Source organism: Cenococcum geophilum (genome assembly GCF_001692895.1).
Source record: "Cenococcum geophilum 1.58 unplaced genomic scaffold K441scaffold_6, whole genome shotgun sequence".
In the NCBI taxonomy this organism is placed as follows: domain Eukaryota; kingdom Fungi; phylum Ascomycota; class Dothideomycetes; order Gloniales; family Gloniaceae; genus Cenococcum; species Cenococcum geophilum.
In genome coordinates, this window is record NW_027137564.1 from 485,088 (window position 1) to 506,538 (window position 21,451).

The 21,451-nt window shown below is 41.5% G+C and overlaps 5 protein-coding genes across 5 annotated transcripts; 3 read left to right on the forward strand and 2 right to left on the reverse strand.

Annotated features, from left to right (window-relative positions):
- Nucleotides 1-5,126: 5,126 nt before the first annotated feature.
- On the reverse strand, nt 5,127-5,327 carry K441DRAFT_542499 (uncharacterized protein; the record flags this gene model as incomplete). The annotated part of the gene is made up of 1 exon (XM_067642696.1): nt 5,127-5,327. A coding segment is annotated over one exon (201 nt), but the record flags the coding sequence as incomplete, so codon positions are not given.
- Nucleotides 5,328-8,575: 3,248 nt separating this feature from the next.
- K441DRAFT_423538 (WD40 repeat-like protein) lies at nt 8,576-9,223 on the forward strand (the record flags this gene model as incomplete). Its single annotated transcript, XM_067641563.1, has 1 exon — nt 8,576-9,223. A coding segment is annotated over one exon (648 nt), but the record flags the coding sequence as incomplete, so codon positions are not given.
- A 905-nt stretch (nt 9,224-10,128) lies between these two features.
- Nucleotides 10,129-10,475, forward strand: K441DRAFT_653761 (uncharacterized protein). Its single transcript, XM_067647579.1, has one exon. It carries the CDS (start codon nt 10,247-10,249, stop codon nt 10,424-10,426), a length of 180 nt encoding a protein of 59 aa, XP_067508029.1. The 5' UTR covers nt 10,129-10,246; the 3' UTR covers nt 10,427-10,475.
- A 2,714-nt stretch (nt 10,476-13,189) lies between these two features.
- K441DRAFT_703167 (YVTN repeat-like/Quino protein amine dehydrogenase) lies at nt 13,190-14,920 on the reverse strand (the record flags this gene model as incomplete). The annotated part of the gene is made up of 2 exons (XM_067653455.1): nt 13,190-14,780; nt 14,817-14,920. 2 exons carry the CDS (start codon nt 14,918-14,920, stop codon nt 13,310-13,312), a joined length of 1,575 nt encoding a protein of 524 aa, XP_067508030.1. The 3' UTR covers nt 13,190-13,309.
- A 4,269-nt stretch (nt 14,921-19,189) lies between these two features.
- K441DRAFT_542027 (uncharacterized protein) lies at nt 19,190-19,378 on the forward strand (the record flags this gene model as incomplete). The annotated part of the gene is made up of 1 exon (XM_067642676.1): nt 19,190-19,378. A coding segment is annotated over one exon (189 nt), but the record flags the coding sequence as incomplete, so codon positions are not given.
- Nucleotides 19,379-21,451: the final 2,073 nt, after the last annotated feature.

Below are 21,451 nucleotides of genomic sequence, written 5' to 3' on the forward strand. Positions count from 1 at the left end.
AGATTAATTAGGTATAATCATCTAAAGATTATAGCAATATAAGAAAAAGAGATCTATGAGTTACTAGAGAGTGATTGAACATAAAAGATTCTAGACGTATAGGTAGAGGATCTAGACTTAGAGTAATACGAAAATCGAAAAGCGATATACGTACCAAGATCTATTGCAAGAGAGTTTGTTAAGACATTTTATAAAGGACTAACTTAAGAATACAACGAAGCTATAAGCTTAGTGTTAAGACTTTAAGAAGAGTATATTATTAATAAAATTTGGGAACTAGCTAGGTAAGTTATAAAGAAATACCTAGATTACTAAAGAAATAAACCGACAAGGCATAAGCTATATAGAGAGCTATAACCTATTAAAATACTAAAGAGACTATAGGAGGTTATATTATAGGACTTTATTATTAAGTTACTAAAGTTAAAAAACCCTATTACTAAACAAGATTATAACGTGATCTTAGTAATAGTAGACAAGCTTATAAAGTAGGGATACTTCATAGCATATTTAAAAAAAATATTAGCGGAAGATGTCGCTAAAATCTATATTAAAGAAGTATTTATAAGATATAAAGCACTAAGTAAAATTATATCAGATAGAGATCTAAGATTCGTAGCAGTATTTTAGAAAGTATTCTTAGCAGAGTAAGGAGTTTAAGTAGCAACTTCTACTGTATATCATCCGCAGACAGATGGCTAAATAGAAAGATTAAACTAGACACTAGAATAGTATCTAAGGCATTATGTTAATTACGCATAGAACAATTGGGTATCGCTATTACCAGTTATATAATTTGTATATAATATAACACCACAAAAAAGAATGGGTATATTACTATTTAAGGCGAATTACGGGTATAAACCAAGAACATCGTTATCGCTATATTAAGTAAAGAAAACGAGTAGTAGAGCTAAGTAAAGAATGGAGACTTTAATAAATCTTTATGCGAACCTTACGGAAACAGCTAAAGTAGTATAGTAAAGAATAAAAAAATACTATAATGCTAAGAGATCTAAGGGACTAGATCTTAAGGAGGGAGATAAAGTATAGCTACTATATAAAAATTTTAAGAGTTAACGACCAAGTAAGAAGTTAGACTATATTAGACTAGGACCTTTTAAAATTATATAAAGGATTTTACCGGTTACGTTTAAGTTAAACCTACCAGCTAAAATGAAGATCTACCCTATATAGCACATCACGATGCTAGAGCTAGCATATAGGAATATTAAGCCACTAAACTATAAAGCAGACACGTATAGAGAATAGGAAGAAGACAAATAGTAAGTTTTAAAGATTATTAGTTACGAGGACATTAATAATAAAACATAGTATAAGGTTAAGTAGATAGGCTACACTAAGACTACCTAGGAGCTACTAGAAAATTTAAAAAATGCTATAAAAAAGGTATAGGAGTATCGGAAGAAAATAGGTTAGGCAATATTAATAAGGAAGGAGTATTAAAGAATAAGTCACCTAAGGGGGACCTAGGAAGAGCGACTGCCGAACTACTTAGAGTTATTCCCTTTACTATAGGAGGAGAGCCGATTCTCTTATTACCTAGTTCCTAAAGACCTTATTTTATAAGTTTCTACTCCTTAAAATAAACCTTCTTACGAACCTTCTTAAGGCGAAGTAATTAAGCAGACGCCGTGATATAAGTATCTAAAGCCTTCTGTTCCGCATTATAAGAACGTTTTAATTTAGCAAGGGCTTAACACAGTTTACTATCTAGCCGCGCAGCAGCAGATTAAATATAAGACCTTAAGACAAATTAATTAGGGAACTAGACAACTATTAAGAGTAATAGGTCGCGTATATTTAGCATTAGAGGTAGAATAAACGTTATAAGACGAACGAATATTTGCCTTAGTGCACTCTAAGTAAGAGGACGGTTGTTGCGAAGAAGGACTCGCCAACGCTATATAAACCAACCCCTCTTTTATACAACGAGAATATAGAGACAGCATAATCTTACTAAGAGATAATATCGCAGTAACAGTGCGGGCACGACGTTGGGCGTATAAAGAAGAAATTGCTTTAGGTATAATAAGTAACAATATTAACCAAATTAATTAGACGGATATTATACCTCTAGTAAATAACTTAGAGATATTTCGAATCTTTAAGGACGAAGATAAAAAGGAGGAAGATAGTGTTACGGACGCTTTAAGTACAATATTACGACTACTAGGAGAGGAGTTAAAAGAAGCTAGTTAGTTAATTTAGGCACGGTCTAGGATGGAACCAGTGGAACTATATAATGAGAAATAGTAACTAAGGTTACATAATATACTACGTATTAAACGAGAGAAACAAAAGGAACTTACGTACCTTATGTATAAGACGTACGTCATGTATAAGAAGGATTTTATAGGAGTACGGTTGTATATTTAAGGACCTTCAGTCCCTACCTAGATAGTTCCTTCCTTGTAGTGATTCTTAGAATACAATTAGAGTTAATCTGTTAGGCAACCACTCCACTAGTTGTTATTACGTTGTCGACTATTGTCCTTTGCATTTCCTACATACTTAGCCTATTAACGAACCCATCGTAGTTCCTACTACAAGGTTCCGTTACACGGAGTCGACTGGAATACGCTTCCTTATCCTTAAGTTTTGTAGTAATAAACTCAGCCCTTTTAGGGCTTTAGTACGCCGACACCGTCTGGTTAAATTTAGGGCTAGAATCTTTAATAGGGGCAAATATCCTCTAAATATGTAACATATAGAGACTATATAGCCCGTTTAGACAATCTAACGTAGAGAAGTACTAGAAATTTCCGATTTCCTAATCTTTATATATAATTTAGGTGTATAGAATATCGTCCTTTCTAAATAACCGCTCTTCCCTTTTAAAGGCTGCTATAAACTCTATATATACGCTTCTAAAAGCTTTAAGTTCTTCTCTAATAAGTCTATTTATTAATGTCCCGGTTAACTAATATGGTAGATATTATATCTCTATTAGTAGAATATATGCCCACTTAAGATCAATTATCGCTGTAATGTGCTAGTCGCTATTGACGAAAATATTACTTTAATGGAGGTCGGTAAGTATTAAAATAAATGGTTTATAGTAAAGATTATAATTAATAAAGTACCGAAGGAGTACTCGCATCATTATTAGAGCTAAGAGCTGCTACTAACCGTCTACCGTATTGTGTATGGAATTTGGCATATACTATATACGGTTATTATAATATGCAAGGAAATCCGACAAGTATGCGTCAGTAATAGTATATATTAGGTTCCTTAGGATATTTATTAGGATGCCGCAGTTCTCTAGCTACTATAGCGTATATATTAGAGGGCGGTTTATAAGGCTTTGAATACTATAATTGTCAATTATTAGAGACCTAATGCGTAGAAAATGTACCTAAGCTAATGAAAGTATAATTTAAAACAGGCCCGTAAAGAGGTTAGCCCTTTAATCCCAGTCATGACGTAGCGAGTCCCAACAGTTAGAGAGCATTTTACCCTCTTTAACGCAGTCCACAATTAGATATCTAGCGTCTATAGAAAGGGGTAATTATCGGCTAATATATTAGGACGGAGCAGGATATCTAAGTAGCCGCAGTGCTGTGCGTCGAAGGAACTATACGATTTATGCAAATAGGGGGGCGTTTTTAGGCGCGGTAAACTAAATAAAGTAAATTATATTAGCTTGCTTTATAGAGGCAGGAATAATACATTTTAGCTAAATATATATACACTCTAACCTTTAGGAAAGCCAAACCCTCTTAGATATAGTATTAGAATATTAGGACAGTTGTTTTTAATCTAGATATAGGTAGCGACTTTATAGCGGAGCTTTTCCTCTATATTACTAGGATACTACGACTCTCTAACCTTATACGGTAGAGGGAATCTAATAAATACCTTCTTAACGCGGAATCTGGCCGTATTGTTAATATAGATAGGTATATAGGTATTAAAGCTGCCGTAAACCCATTCTCGGAAATCTTTTACGGCTTTATAGGTCTCTTAAAAAACTCCTAGGTGGAAAGAGACAAGTTCCTTAATATCTTAACGATACTCTAAAAGGTAGAGGTAAAAGTTTAGTCGCTTTTATGGGTATAATAGCTTATAAAGGACATCGTCGTCTTCTATAAGTGCCTCCTCTAGCGTAATGCGCCTCTTAAGAAGGGGGAGCGAATAGGTCATTTCTAGGGATATATCGTCGATGGGAGACTAGAGGTAGGAAGATGGAGACTAAGACGCGGTTTGAGCGGATGGACGGTCGTAGTAACGCGAGAAGCTAACTAGCACGGATGCATATCTTTATGCTTAAGGCGAAGAGCTTAGCAAACCTAGCTCTGCTAAGATTAATGCCTAAGGTATATACTCCCTAGTATAAGCCTACTAGACCCTAATGCTGTCCCTTATATCCTACCTACAACCCATTCTTTAAACTCGCCTCTTTTACGTTATATACAGCGCCGCTGGGGGTAAGTATTAGTCCGTAATAGACATCCGGAAGTAATCTAAGAAGATAATCTTCCTATTAGAAACCAAATCAAAGTTATAAGCGACGCGTTTAATGCTAGCGGCCTTACCTACCTAGAGCCCTATAATGGGTTTGGACCTATAAAAGAAGGTAAGGAGTAATAATTCTTATATCGCCCTAAACAAGGTTTATAATTTAGCTATAGTTGTTAATGGTATAAGTATTACCTCCCTATTCCTGTATTACTGGCTAGTGTCTCTTAAGAGGATTTTACTTAAATAGTCCTTACCTTACTTATATTAGTAATACTAGTCGCTTTTATAGCTTGCTTAATTTTTGCTCTTACTTGCTTATATCTATCGTCTTCTAGATTATCAAACTTATAGATATTGAGATAATTTGCTTATATAGGCAAGATTTCCCTAACTCTAGGGTAGGAAGTATCTTCCTCTTTAACTATCTACTAACTACCTCCGTTAGTACTAAGCATTAGTTAGGCTTGCGATTCTATATATACTACTTTATATATTATCTTTTTCTTAAAGAAGAAAACAACCGTAATCTTGGCCGAAGTCTAATTCCGCTTACAGATAACGTTTAAAAAACCGAGTCGAAGATCCTTAAGCTCCTTTAAATCCAGTTTAAAATTCTTTAAGGTGTTCTGGTCAGTCTTCTAAACGAGGCTATAGATCCGTTTAACGACCTTCCCCCACCTAGCAATTTTGGAGCCGTAGAATGGCGTGCCAAGAAATATCATTCCCTTAACTATTTGCGCGATCGAATTAATGCTGTCCCCCTTCGCGGCTCTATCGCCGCTATAGACAACTTTAGCGAGAACGAGACCGCCTAGGCTATAGCTTACTATAATAATCGGACAATCAGTCTGTAAGAAAACAGTTAACCTTAGCCGCACTTATAAGTCTACACAGAATGGCTTATAGTATTTGTCTGTTTGCGCTCATTGTTAAGAAGGCTATATAGCCGTTATATATTGTCCGCAAGGCTGCCTTAAGTAACCTCCGCGGTATTAGAATGTATAACCCCGGAGTTATAGCCGTAGCTTAGTATGTAACTCTTTGGGATATCTTTTAATAGCAGTTCTTTTAGCCAAATCACCCCGTCTTTTGTTTAAGTCGACTCTCTCCCTCCCTAAAGGCCGTAGACGAAGACGATGCTATTAGAGTTAACCCGTAACGATAGTATGTACCTGCTATTATAACACTTACTCTACTTCTACCTTTTCTCCGTTATGCCACTTAACTAAACTATATTGCGCCATAGCTAGTTATTCTAGGGTGCTGGGATAATTAAGCTTGCTAAGGCGAAAGCTATATATATATCGCGGCAGAATGGCCGCAATTATATACCTATACTTAGCTCGTAATAGTGGGCGCTCTAGTTATAAGAATCTATTATAAATAGAATTAATTACCTCGGCGCTAGTCACTCCATTATTAACTACTTAGAAATCTATAGCTTGCCTGCCTTACCGGAAGCGATTTACCCAAATAATATAAGCTAGATCTAGCCCCTGCAATTACGTCCCCTTTCGGTTTAGCCTTGTTTAGATAAAGGTTTAATTCGATCCAGCTTCCGCGCTTCTTACTATTCCCAAATCCGTAACGTAGATTAGTGCACTTGGGCCTTGGCAAGGCAGCTTAACCCTATATATATCCTTACCCTTTACCACAATAGCGAGGAAAGGACTGTATCAAACTTGCGTAACAGTCTCTGCGAGAGAAACAGCCTATAATGGCTTGTATTGACAATTAGGCCCCTGTTAACAACTTAGCTGGGAGAAATATTAATATTGGTACGTTGCTTATATATTACACAACCTATACGCCCCTAATATAAGGCTAGCAAACTAGTATAACTATTATGGCGATAAACCTGATTCCCTGCTACAACTAGCTACCGCTCCTTAAGCGGCATTTAATGCTCGCGGAAAGGAGGAGGCCCCTTAGTGCCTTCCTAATACTCGAGTTTAAGTCCTCTAGCAAATACGAACGTGGGCAGATAGAGATAACGGGCGATACATCTTTTGGCTGAGCGGATGGGCAGGGACTAGGAAGTCGACTATAACGTGCACGATAGCCCGCGAATACTACGATAAAGGATGCTTTGTGGCCAGCTTTTTCTTCTCAAGAGGTGGCGGCGACGTGAGACATGCGAGAAAGTTCGTTGGTACTATTGCTTCACAGCTAGCCCAACGACACGCCGTATTTAAATCTTTACTTATCGAGGCTATATTAACGGACGACGGTATTACTAGCAGGACCCTAAAAGACCAATAGAACGCGCTTATTTTATAACCACTCCGCAAACTAGACGCCGACTTATTTCAGGCCCCTTTACTTATCGTAGTCGATGCGCTGGATGAGTGCGAGAAGGGAAGCGATGTAAGATAAGTCCTTCACCTGCTAAGTGAACTTTAGTGCTTAAAGGGACTCTAATACTAGGTGTTTATAACGAGCAGGCCTAATATACCCGTCCGGTATGGATTTTCACTTGTTTTTAACTAGGATTATTAGGATTTCGTACTTTACAACATATTAAGGTCTATTATTAATAATAATATATTTATATACCTCTAGTATACCCTTACAGATATTTAATAAAAACACTCCCTTAAAGAGGGATGGCCGGGGGAGGAAGCTATTAGATATTTGGTTTATAAGGCCGCGGGCTTATTTATCTAGGCAGCTACCACGTCTTAGTTTATTGACGATGGCGGCAACCATCTCGCTTTAGATTGGTTATTAGATATCCTTAAGGAGGATAGCTCTAATATCCAACCTAAAGAAGAGTTAAATAAAATCTATATTATAGTTCTTAATAATTCTATTAGCGCCTATCTAAAGCAGCGTAAAAAAACCAAGGCTTATAATATGTTAAGGGAAGCTCTTAGGTCTATTATTATACTCTCTTTACCTTTTCCCGCCCGCTTCCTAACCCAAATATTAAGGAAGCCTAAAAATAACGTTGGCGCTATACTAGGAGGACTTTACTTAATCTTAAATATCCTAAAGGATTTAACCCAACTAGTCCAACTCTACCATCTCTTATTGCGCGATTTCCTCCTCAGCCTAAAGAGATGCTAGAATGCAAATTTCTGAGCCGATAAAAGGAATGTATATAAGGTATTAGCAAATTACTATATTTAGCTTATATCCTAAAAGCTTAATAAAAAAGACTTATATAACTTAAGGGATCCTAGCGTAAAGATAGCCGAGGTTCTGTTAGATAAAATTTAGCACTGTCTTTTACCAGAGCTTTAGTATACCTATAAATACTAGGTTAATTATTTTTAGCGAAGTAAAGCCTAGGTAGATAAGAGCTGTATATATCGCTTCTTATAAGAGTACTATGTTTAGTACCTCTAATAATATAGTAGGTACCTAAATAACGGAGCCCTGATCTATACGTCCTTTCTAAGTCATTAGCTTTACTAGTTTGGAGCTCTTAGCTTAGTTTAGGGGGTAATTGTTTTCCGGCGGCTTTAGCTAAGTTATTAATACGTCCGTCACTAGCTTCCCTGTCTTAAAGCTCTTAGCTTAGTTTAGGGAACGATTTTATTCTAGCAGCTTTAGCTAAGTAGTTAAAATTTCTAACACGATACCTTGGTCTATACGTCCTTTCTATATTATTAGCTTCCCTTGCTTAGAGCTTTTAGGTTAGGCTAATGGATTACTAAGTTCTAGCATGTTTAGCTAAGTAGGTAATGTTTTAATAATAGTGGTCTAGTATATGTTTTTATACAGCAACACTTACTTTACTGGTTTAAAGTACTAAGTTTAGCTAGGAAATTATCCGAAGGAGTTCGTGCGATCTAGTTATTAGGGGATATAGTAGATGTAAGGTGCCTAAGGCAGCTTAAGAACGGCCGCTAATTGTGCTACCTAGGCTAGGAAAAGTCTAGAGCTTTACGCCTATATCTATAACGCTAAGCGATTCCTCTTATATAACCGATTAATTATTAAGGAAGCACCCCTTTAAACATATTACTGTGCACTAGCATTTGCACCGTAGAAGAGCTAAGTTCGTATACAGTTCGAGAGAGAAATGGCCAATTGGATTAAGACATGTCCGCAAATAGTAGAGTGGAGTGCGCTAGTACAGACGCTCGAGGGCCATACCAGCTCGGTCAGGGCGGTCGTCTTCTCGCCGGACAGCAAGCTGGTCGCATCGGCCTCGCGCGACGGCACGGTACGGTTGTGGGATGCAGCGACAGGCGCCGCGGCTCAGACGCTCAAGGGCCATACCAACTGGGTCAATGCGGTCGTCTTCTCGCCGGACGGCAAACTAGTCGCATCGACCTCGCGCGACCGCACGGTACGGTTGTGGGATGCAGCGACAGGCGCCGCGGTTCAGACGCTCAAGGGCCATACCGCCTGGGTCAATGCGGTCGTCTTCTCGCCGGACGGCAAGCTGGTCGCATCGGCCTCAAACGACGGCACGGTACGGTTGTGGGATGCAGCGATAGGCGCAGCGACACGTATCTTCGAGAATATGTTCACCTCTACCTTGGCATTCTCTAATGACGGTCTGTGTCTTGTCACTGACTATGGGTTCAGTCGAATCGATGCTAATTTAAAGATGACTCAACAGAGTTACAAACCCCTTCTTTTTGTTAAGGACAATTGGATTACGTCTGAAAAAACAAGGCTCCTCTGGCTCCCCCTAGAGTATCGACCATCTTGTTTAGCCTTTCAGGAGAATCTCGTTGTGTTAGCCTTTACTTCCGGTTCTGTGCAAGTCATTGAATTTCCTATGCCCTGAGTAATACTTGCTTCTTACCTACAAGTAATTACTACTATTTTATTCTATATTTCTATTTTAATCTCTATTTCGTGAGGGGTCTAGGGGAAAGCCTCGATATATAGCTAGTTAATTTGCCACTAGGGAAGCTTCTATATATACTGTATATTTGTCAGAGCTAGGCACGAGGCACATATACAAAAGATATGCATGAGGATGAGTCAACTAGTTGAAGAGAATCCTAGGTGCCGAGTGCAAAGGATCCAAGGAAGAGCCTCTCTATATACTGTGTACGCTGGAAGGCAGCAGTAGCTATGGCGTAAGAAGCTAGAGCGAAAGCAGATGGTTACCTAGCAGGCAGCAAGTAGGCTTATGGTGTCGACCTGGTCGTCACAATATTAGTAATACCCTCCCCTCTAACTACCGAACGGCTTGCTAGCGCGCGTCAGTGCGTTTCAATACAAATTGACGCTTTTCTATACAAATTCCATTAGTGTAGTGGCTCGCGCTAGCAATCCGTTTATAGGAGGGGTGTGTAGTTTATAGTCTACTATAGGTCTGCTACAAGTATTATAACGTGAGACCTTGGACGAACACCTCGATCACGCTAGCAGGGAGGACGGCCGGCCCGCTCAGGCCACACCCTTATAAGAGCTTGCCACTGCAGCAGGTATTCATAAAGATGGTTGTTAATTAGTCGTTCCTTCAAAGTTGAGGTTGAAGTTGAGGTCGGATGTAAATTTATGCCGAGCCATGCCTTGTAAGGCCCCGTGTTGCGTGCCCACCGCTTGGGCCACCGGTAGATAATTTCGCCGATGGACGTGATACGTCGGAGAAGTCCCGGCTTGGCACCGCCCTGCGTGTCTTTGTCCTTCCGTCGTCCAACTTCTACTTTCTCTTAATCCTCAAAGCCTCCCTACTCCACTCTCGAACCTTACCTGAAGTAGTCCTTATTCATCTTCATGGATCAATACCGCTCATTCTACAGCCATCGTTTACATCGTTCCTCTAAGCGCGTCGCCCGTCGTCGCCATGACAGATGCATCGCGATCACCGATAATCAAAGCAAAGCCCATTGCACACGGGCTGGATGCGTTTCGCGAGTCGGCTCGGTTACTCTCCCAGGAGCTTAATACTTCCAGTTCCACCACAGTGCTGGATCGAATAGACAATGAAGGTCAGGGTGTCGGACCTACCATGATGCTTTTCTAATAAATACAGGCTTTTGGGATCACGCTCTTGATCTTATATCGGCACTGCAGATCCTTCCTGCCTCTCGTCTGCTGCCATCCAGCAGCGGCGGAAAGAACCTCTTTAGCGATCTTTCCCGACTCAACCTAGCCATCAACGCCGGGGATTTCGACGTAAACGACGCGTCATACCCCTCCTCCGTACAGTTCTCAATGACGAGTCGGGCGCCGTAATCTGGGAGAATGTCTATGGTCTACTTGCAGAATCGACCCTCACGACCAGTGCGACACCATCGATACCTCCCCCGTCGGGTCCTTCACATACCGGGTCCTCTCAGCAGACGCCTTGGACGTTCAATACGGGCAGCTTCGCAGACACATCTGACCTCAGAAGGAACGTGGACCCTATACTCAAGGATGAAGTGGAGGATAATCTCAAGATCGACCACCCGGACGTTTTTGATACGTTCTTTGGGCAGATTCCGAGGCTTCATGAGATGACGTCGGCAGTATTGCAGAGCTGCAAAGAGGCAGAACCGCCGCTCTTTCAAGAAGATGTTGGTTGGGTGGAGTGGCCAGAGAGATGCGAGGAGATAGCGGTACTGCAATTCCTGCGCCGTCATGTCGACCAATTTCTGCGATCTGCGGATAATCACAGCTTCCGTCCTTCGAAGCGTCGTCGCTGCATCACCACCCCGAACAAGCCCATTCCTGGGTCGATTAGCAAGCGAAAGCTGGACGTCTGTCTGGCCTATAATTCAAGCAACGAGCTGGAGGAGAGCAACGGGCAATGCTATAACTGGTCCCACGTCCTCATCCCAGGCGAGCTGAAGAGCAATCCGCGAGAGGACAACCACAGCAGTACCTGGCTCGATCTTATAAGATATGCTCGGGAGATATTCAGCGCACAAGACACACGGCGGTTCATTCTGGGCTTTACCCTATGCGGTTCGATCATGCGGTTATGGGAATTCGACAGGCTTGGGGTGGTTGGGTCTACGCTATTTGACATTAATAAGGAGGGCGAGAGGTTTGTCTCGGTAATCTTAGGATGCTTATGGATGTCAGAGGAAGAGCTGGGTTTCGATTCTAGTGTAGTAGGGGATGCCAGGAGGTACACCAGTATTCGGCGGGATGGCCAGATTGAGCGACTTAGTCTGGAAGATCGCATTAAACGGCAACGTTCGGTCGCTGGCCGAGCAACCNCATGCTGGAAAGGTTTTGCTGAAGATATACCTAATCAGCAGCTTGTGATCAAGGACTCGTGGGAGTATGAGGAGCGGCCTGAAGAAGGCCTTCTGCTGAAGGAGGCGACAGAAGCTGGTGTCAAGAATGTGGCGCGGTATTACCACCATGAGACCGTACGCATAGGTGGGAAGGTGGACGATGTCCTGGGCAATGTGCGGAAGGGACTAAGTGACACCACCGGCCGGAATCCATTACGACGAGCAGCACATACTGAGCCTGTCATGAGCGCAATAACCTCGAATGCTTTAGGTGCAGGAAGAGGGAGGAGCAGGAGCAGCAGTCGAACCATGACGCGGAAGAGATCTTTAAGCAGTGTTCAGGCATTGATGCCGCCTCCCAAACGGTCATGTTTAGACTCTCCGGTCAAGCGAGATATACACCGACGAAGAAACCGCGTTCACCGTCGACTTATCGTGAAGGATGTTGGGAAGAGTATTTACGAAGCGAGTTCTCCACGCGGCATATTAACGGGATTGCTTGGCGGCATAAAAGGTGAGTGCCATACGAAGCTTTCTGGGCCCTAGCTGATTTCTTAGGGCACGAGTCGCTACTGGATGCGAATATCCTCCACCGAGATATATCTATCGGGAATGTCATGCTGAACATAGCAGAGGACGACGGGTTTTTGATCGATCTCGACCTCGCCATTAAGATTGGGCGCGAAAACGCTTCTGGAGCACCGAGTAAAACCAGCACTAAAGTATTTATGGCAATCGGTGCCCTTTACGGTGAAGACCACAACTTTATGCACAATTTGGAGTTGTTCTTTTGGGTGTTATTTTGGGCTTGTGTTTATTGCACTGGTCTAGATAGGCACCGTCGTGTGTTGAAGTTTTAGACGGGGAATTTCGAAAGCACCGAAACCCTTGCGAAGATTAAGAAAGGCTCTGTGGATGAAGAGGATAAGTTTACAAAGGAAGTAGATGAGAACGTCACGACTTACTGCGCACCATTAATCCCCTGCATAAAAGAGCTGCGGAAAGTGGTTTTCCAAGAGGGAAAGCGATGGCTGAGGGAGGATCGACAGCTCTATCCTCGCATGAAGTCTACTCTTTAGCAGGCAAGTGATGGTTTAGATACCCTAGAATAATAGCATTTGATTAGGTTGAGTTGCTCGTCTTCCATCCTAACATCGCAGTGAGCTATTGGTCATTCGGATCAGCAGTACAATACGAATACACTTTCCTTACTTCGGAGTTGTTACCTGCCGAGTGTTGGTTGTGCCTGGCTGGGCCCATTTTTAGTTCCCGCAGTGGGCCTGTTCCGGGCACCTGGTCTGATCTGCTGTGCTCGAAGCGTCTTGGCGCGCGCTAGCCTGGTGGTGGCAACAACCATCACAACCCCATCCTTTATGATTTAGAAAAATTCAACGCCTCTCGCACAAGAGTGTAGCCGGAGCGGGTCGGCCACCCTCCCTGCTAGCGTCACCACGATGTTCGTCCACTTCTGACGAGGCCTAGACGTGGCAAATCCTGATAGGTAGTTCTATCACTAGCCATCTTATCACTGACTGAGACGATTCTCGAAGCTTCGACGTGGCAGATTATCTAAGACTATATATATGCTTATCCCCAGACCTCTCTATGAAGCAGACATAATGGAAATATATAGTATGGGATTATTCATCAATTCCCCCTTTTTAGATGCCCTTAAGTCTCTAAGATTTGTGGGGTTCAAAGATGTATATCCACACCTTTCCAGATCCAACACCAATGCCAATCGTCTTCCCCGACGCAGCTGAGCATAACGGCCGATACTCTGAGGGTAGCCACACCACGTTCTCTAAATCATATGTTATCCAAGCTCCATCCGGACTCAAAGGGGCGCGTTTATATCGAGAATTTTGAGGCTCCGCAACAGTAGTCGTAATATTTGAAACTGGGGATGCACTAATAGCAATAGCGCCAATTTCAGTGTGCAGATATGAGCCAGTGGTGTCAAATGATATGTTGGAAAGTACCTTGCCAATGTGGAGCGTCTGGAGGCACTCGCCACTGCTTGCATCCCAGATCTTGACCGTCCCGTCGAACGACGCCGACGCGAGCCGGGCCGAGTCGTGGGAGAAGGCCACCGAGTTGACCGAATTGCGATGGCCGTAGAGTGTCTGCAGGCACTCAGCACTGCTCACATCCCAGATCTTGACCGTCGCGTCGGCTGACGCCGATGCGAGCCGTGCCGAGTTGTAGGAGAAGGTGGCCGACTTGATCGAACCGCTATGGTCGTTGAGCGTCTGCAGGCACTCGCCACTGCTTGCATCCCAGATCTTGACCGTCCTGTCGTCCGACGCCGATGCAAGCCGTGCCGAGTCGTGGGAGAAGACGACCGAATTGACCGAACCGCTATGGCCGTTGAGTGTCTCCAGACACTCGCCACTGCTTACATCCCAGATCTTGACCGTCCTGTCGGACGACGCCGATGCAAGCCGTGTCGAGTCATGGGAGAAGGCGACCGACTTAACCCAATAGCTATGGCCGTTGAGCGTCTGCAGGCACTCGCCACTACTTGCATCCCAGATCTTGACCGTCCTATCGGACGACGCCGATGCAAGCCGTATTGAGTCGTGGGAGAAGGCGACCGACTTAACCCAATAGCTATGGCCATTGAGTGTCTGCAGGCACTCAGCACTGCTCACATCCCAGATCTTGACCGTCCCGTCGTCCAACGCCGATGCGAGCCGTGCCGAGTTATAGGAGAAGGCGATAGACTTAACCGAACCGCTATGGCCGTTAAGCGTCTGCAGGCACTCGCCACTGCTTGCATCCCAGATCTTAACCGTCTCGTCGTATGACGCCGACGCGAGCCGTGCCGAGTCGTGGGAGAAGGCCACTAAGTTGACCGAACCGCTATGGCCGTTGAGTGTCTCCAGGCACTCGCCACTACTTGCATCCCAGATCTTAACCGTCCCGTCGTCCGACGCCGATGCGAGCCATGCCAAGTCGTGAGAGAAGGCCACCGAGTTGACCGAACTGCTATGGCCCTCAAGCGTCTGCAGGCACTCGCCACTACTTACATCCCAGATCTTGGCCGTCTCGTCGTATAACGCCAATGCAAGCCGTGCCGAGTCGTAGGAGAAGGCCACCGAGTAGACCGAATCGCGATGGCCGTTGAGCGTCTGTAGGCACTCGCCACTGCTCGCATCCTAGATCTTAACCGTTCTGTCGAACAACGCCAATGCAAGCCGTGCCGAGTCGTAGGAGAAGACGACCGAGTTAACCGAACCGCTATAGCCCTCAAGCGTCTGTAGGCAGGCACTCCATTTATCTTCCATAGCCGGCTTTACCGTGATCCGCTTCGGCTCTTCCTCCTTAAAAAGACCCCTTATTAGGCTGCGAGTTGGACTAAATATAAGTGCGGACGCATATGCCTAAAGAGGACTGCTCTCTATTGCCTACTTGTAATATATAATAAATCGACACACATCTTAAACTAGTTTAATTAACGAGGATGCATCTGCTCTTCCCTAGGTTATATTAGCATGTATTTTACATAGATGCTATCGCTAGTCCAAGGATTACCTGGATTAAAACCTCAAGTTTCGCCATTGCGACTACCCCTTCCGATATGCTCTTGCACAGGCTCAGAGCCTCCAGCCAGTAGAGGTACTTCTTTCTTATAAAGCTGTCGACTGCGCCCCCATTCTGTAGGTCGACCTTATAATATGCAGAAGAGTTAGGACTCCAGTCATAGAGGTAATTAATCTAGTACGTATACGAGTAACGTGACGCTGGTAATAGGTCTAGGTCCGGCTGTTTAACTCGCTTAGTAGGATATCCTAACGTATATAAGCTGTATATATCTCGTCGTAGCGTCCTGGACAAGACTTAGAGAGATCTCCAGAAGATTATATAGTGGGCCTCTTCCCTTCCCAATAGAAAGATTTTATTAGATGCTTTTGCGAATAGAAAGTCCTTTGCGGATTAATGCATAAAGTAGATAGTGCCTTCTTAAATAGTGAAGAACGAGCTATAAAGGCTAATAATCTCCCGTATCGAACCTAGATTATTGGCTATGTCCTCGAGGACCTCAACAAGAGAAGCTAGCTCTTTTAGCGTGATAGGTTGGTATACTACCGCGATTAACGCTAGTATCTGCTTGTAGAGATCAGCATTATCAGAATTATATTTGCTGCATTATTCGCTTGTAAAGAGAGTTAAGTCTAGGTGGAGACGCGTTTAGCTTTACGAGGGCCTTTCATCGTGGGATTTCCTTAAGGTTTTGACAGACCAAAGCTACCTAGAGAAAAGTGTCATTCGCATTTAAGAATAGATGACGTAACACGGCGTCCCTCGTTTTATCGTTATACTTCTTTCTTTACGCTAGCTAAAGCACTTTATACCAGATAAAGATACTAATAGCGGTAGAAACAGACTCCGCGTTAAGCTCGAGGTATAGCCTTACCTTATATTCTACCCTCTCTAGGCACTCCTTAATGTTAGGCCAGTTGCGGCTAGAGACGACCTACTTAATACGAGAAGATATAGACGACTTTTGGGTAATAAAGTCTAACAGTTTTGGTAAGTCTACTACATATTCGTTGAGCGCATCAATGATTAAGAACGTGCTGTTTAAGCTTAGGTCTTGCAGAATATTTGTGAAAATCTCGGACAAGGCAATCTAGGCATTTGTATCCTTAAAGAGCGCTTTGCCTACGTAATCGTGCTTCTTCCGAATATGCGAGATGAGTAATGGTTGCTGATTGATGAGCAAGTACACTAGGCCTCATAGCACGGCCGTGGCGTTGTTGATTCGCGAGTCCGTGGCCTAGCAGAAGAAGTAGGAGAGAAGAGCAGTTTTAGCAATCGACTTATTAAGCTCATTAATAATGCCGTAGAGCAGCATCGTCTTACCCTTGCTGGGATCGCCCTTAATCTATAGCAGTCGGCTCTGTTTGCTAGCACGCTATTATTAAAAGTCGGAGTTTTCGAGGATTTAACGATATGAGTCCTCCAGTAGTCCACCCTTAGTTTCCTCAATACGCTTCTTGTTATCCTAGGGATCGGTAAGGCGCAAGTCTTAGATGCATTTTTTCAGCTTATCTATCTCCTTCTAAAGCCGTTTAAACGCGCTCTTCGGCCCCTTACTATAGTTAAGGGGTATATTAACGTCGAAAATGCCTAGTAATGCGTATGCTTTATCTTCTGCGAGTTTGGTTTGGCGGCGTTCCATCTACAAGAATCGCTTATTGTCGCTAAACTAAGATAAAAGGGCTCCTTGGAGCGCTAAATCAGGAATCCCCATAATTTCATGGATTTGTTGCTTTAGCAATCTTTTATCACCAAATCTCTTCCATTTTTAAGAGAAGAATTTGACTAAACTTGGAGCTAAAAGCTCTTGGAGCGTCTAACCCCGAGTAAACCACTTGCTTCTCCGGAAATCTAGTTCCCACTACTGCGGATTAAACTCACCGTTAGGGTTAGAAGGGCTAGAGACATCCGATAAATAGATATAGCATTAAGTTATATTGCGGTACTAACGAAATATAGAGCTAATAGCCCGCGAGAGTTCGGCGTAGTTTACCTTATTAATACAACAGGTGTCAATCTAAAAGTATTACAAATTATCTTGTCTGGCTTGTTTTCTACAGAACCGGATCTTCTTATAGCTAGGCTTATCCTCGCTAGTGCTATTTGTTAGGTCTTTAAAGGTGACCTCCTTAGTGTCCGCTCCCTATGTGTGCGAAAGGATTATATAGGGAGGGATTATATCGTCGCCTACGAACTCCTTCGTAAGGCTAAATTCGCCAGAGTTGCTGGGCAGCAAAAGACGTATTGATTTACGGGGTGTTCTAACGAGTGTATGTAGTAGGAATAGAGCCGGGGAGGCTTAAAAGCGGTAGCCTAGGCGAAGAGATAAGCACTTGCTTGTCTGTTAAATATTAGTCCTAGCTATTAAGGTTAGCGAGTATACAGGAAGATAGGACGCTGGGTTATACTAAAGAATTATATCCGATAGTAAGATAGTATAAGAGTGAGTTGTGCCTAGCATAGCCTTAGTTTTAAGGGAGTTTAAATAAGCCTAGCTTGGGGCAGGGTTGATTGTATAGCTAAAGTGTGGCGCGGTAAGGCTAAGATGTAGGGGTTAAACTGTAGCGGAAGGCGAATTTGTAGACTAAATAACTTAAGCTTATAAATTGAGAAGTGGACGAATATCTTGGTGACGCTAGTAGGGAGGGTGGCTGACCCGCTCCGGCCACACCCTTGTGAGGTGGCGAATTTTGTAAGAGGTAAATTGGTTAACTAGAGGTATAGTAAAGGTTAAGTTAGGTTGTAAGGCTACGGGGCTAAGGCCGGCCCGCTTACTAAGACTTTATACAGCTATAGGTGTTGCAGCTACTAAGTAATATAGAGTATATAGTATATAGCAATAATTATATAGCTGTTTTGCACTAGCTAGGACTAGTAATCGTTTTAGTTAGAGGTACTAATTAGGGTGGTAACCCTATATAAATTTGCGTGCGATAGTAGATATAAGGCTAGTAATAAACCCTAAGTATTATAGTAAGGTTTTAAGGCTTAGAAAATACCGTTATAAGTATTATAGAGTAGTAAGAGCTTAATAGTAGTGCTATAGGGAAGGAATGCTGTTTTGCTAGAGAATAAGGCTCTCTATAAATCTGGCGCGAAGGCGATAATATATAACGTAATTTTTAGATTAAAGGGGTTCTAGATATTTAGGAATAGCCATAGTATATAACTTATAGAGAGTTATTGTAAATATTAACGTGTGCACAGATTTTGAGTTGTTTGAAGTTAAAGTAATATCCCTTTCTATATTGCCGGATACCTGCCGTGCCTAAATGCTGCTAATGGTTTCCAACCTAATAAAGCTAATAATAAGCTAGAAGTATAGATATTCTCGGGATATTAAATTTAAGTCGTAAATTATATAATATTCTTAATATTCTCTAGGAATAGCTTCTGCTTACCGTGTAATACTAAGATTTACTTTAAGCGATAGCTAAAACTGTTACTTAGACAGCCTCTAAAAGACTAGAAAGTTTGTATATTCTATAAAAAAACTGCTAAACTGCTATATTATATATAAAGAGTCTATCTTAAGTAAGTTAATCGGATCTTTGAAGCAAGTGTGCTTTTATAGTGAGTTATTGCTTATTATCTAGGGTTGATGAAATGCGGCTCAATCTCGCTAATCGCCGAAATTAGCCTAGCTGTAACTTAACCCTTTAGCGTTACGGGTCTTGGGCGTAGCCTTGCCCTATAGCGCGGCTAAGCTAGGCTTGCGCTTAAATAGCTGTTTACTGTAATCTAATATAAGTAAACTATCTAGTCTGTTAAGGTATACCTTTGTAGTCTAAAGCACCTTATAAAAGCATTCTTTGCGCTTCCTGTCCGACTAATGTAATTAACACGCTATAATTAAAACTTCTTTGTATCCTATCTACTTTAGAGCCTATATACTTGTTATAATACGCCTTCTAAGACGTAAGCTGGATAGTGACGACTTTAAACTGGTTACCTTTTATACTAATAACATTTCTCTATACGCTATACTCTTTTATACCTAGACTAATAATTAAGAAGTTATATATAATGAGCTAGTGGCTAGTACTAGGAAGAATAAGACTGGCTATGTTAAAATCTGCTTTTGTAGTAAAAGAGCTGCATATAATGGCCTTAAATACTTTTGGGTAGATATATGTTGTATTAATAAGGCCACTTATAAGGAGCTTGCTAGGGCTATTACTTCTATATTTTGTTGGTATTAGTATATAGCAAGATGCTACGTGTTTCTCTCTAATATAGAGTTGCTATATAATGCTCCGGATCTTTAGGCTTATTATATTACTTAGAAGGATGCCTTTTAAAGAAGTTGGTGGTTTACCTAAGGCTAGATACTATAGGAGCTTATTGCCCTATATACCGTTAAATTCTTCTTTAAAGAAGGCAAAGCACTAGGTAATAGGATATCGCTAAAGCTTAATGTTTACGAGGTTACCTAGATTCTAGTCTAGGTATTAAGAGGATTATACCTCTCTAAGTTTAGTGTGGACGAGCGGCTAAGCTAGGTAGCGACATATAAGATAACGATTAGAGAAGACAAGGCCTACTATTTATTGGGTATACTTAGGGTGTTTATACCACTAATATAGGGAGAAGGGGAAAACTATGCACTTTTACGGATGCGAGAGGAGGTAAAGAATGTATAGGAAAAGCGGAGAATAGAGAATTTACGTGACTTACTAGGTGCGTTTTAACTTTAGTAAGGTAGCATTCCTCTATTAGATTTATATGTTTTTAACAATATATAGCTTTCTTATCTTTACCTTTTATAAGTTTAAAAGATTAGGTATTAAAAGAAGATAAAAAAGAATAAGGATAAGAAGAAGGAGGATAAGGAGTGGGAGGAGAGCCTTATTTAAAGAAGTTAAGATCTCTAGACCTCTCGCGACTATTAACTTATAAAAGATTTTAATTATTAATCTTAGCTAAGCTGGTGCTTAATATTTTGATAAAGGAAATTAAACTTATCTTTAAAAGGCTCTAGGAGACCCAATATATTGAAATTACGGAAGTTATAGCTACTAACTGTAAAGTAGCTGTATTTGAATTTTATAGTGCGCATGCGCTCTACCGCACTAAGTTTAGTATAAAAGATAAGCTAAACGATCTAAAATTATTCTAGCTATTAGATGGAAAATTTCTATAAAAGCCAAATAACCTAGATCTAAGATTATAGATTTGTAAGATTTAGTATTTACTTTTAGGCTAACTAATAAATAATCCTAATGGCGTTTCTATAGGAGTAATTTAAGGCTATTTTCAAATATACAGATACGGCTATAGTGGGGCTTTAAATATTTTTAAAATGTTAAAACTGCGGAGGCTATTAAATGTGCTAGAGTGCGAATCTAGTCTCTGCTATGCGATTTCCTAATGCTGGCATTTATACGCTTTAGATTGCGAAGCCTGTCTTAAATCACTCTAGGCTAAGCTCTATCCCTCTAAGATTAACAAAAGCTAAAAACTAAATTTAGATTGTGTAAAAATTGTAGATTTATACCTAAGCCTTTAGTAGGTGGCCTAAAGTATAAGGAGGTAGAATTAATATATAGGTATAACTCTCCTTCTAAGCACTAGCTACTGGGTTATTATATATAACTTCTTCGCTATCGGTCCGGGTATAAGAGAGCGTGGCATACTGTAAAAGCCAATCAAAGTTATTAGTATAAAAGGTCATAACTTTAAAGTCGTTACTGTTTGGTATACGTGTTAGAAGATATATTATAGCGAGAGCGTAGACTCCGAAGTAAAGGGAATAAGGAAGGGCTTTAATCTTAGGGCGTAATGCGTTTTAGTAAAGTAGGATATGTAGAAGATGCTTCTGCGCTGTAATTTAGGCCTTAAATATCTACGCCGATAAGCTGATACTTATATCCTGTTACGATATATACTGTTTTAGTTTAAGTTGTACCTAATGTATAAGAAGGATAATAGTTAATAGAAGTATCTATATGTTAGCGACTTAGTTAATCGAGGCACGAGTACGGTAAGAGGGTCGCGTAAGCCTGTATGATTAGATTGTTTATAAACGAGGATCTAAAGCTAAAGAAAAGGAAAGGGAAAGATAGATAGCGACGCGAGAAGTTATATACAATTCCCTGGTCATGTAAGGGTTATATAAGCTCTGCGTCTACTATAACGTCTACTATAACTGCTGTTTTGCCAGTGCCGTAATATTATTTTCCCCCTTAGTAAAGCCTGCCCTTAGGCTTTATGTGTTTGTATTACACCTATAGGGCGTTCTTATCTTTATGTTCTTCTAGTAGTTTATTATCTTT

Bases quoted from the DNA above. Each gene is read 5' to 3' on its own strand.
- K441DRAFT_653761 (XM_067647579.1), top strand. From the start codon at position 10,247: ATGACAGATGCATCGCGATCACCGATAATCAAAGCAAAGCCCATTGCA.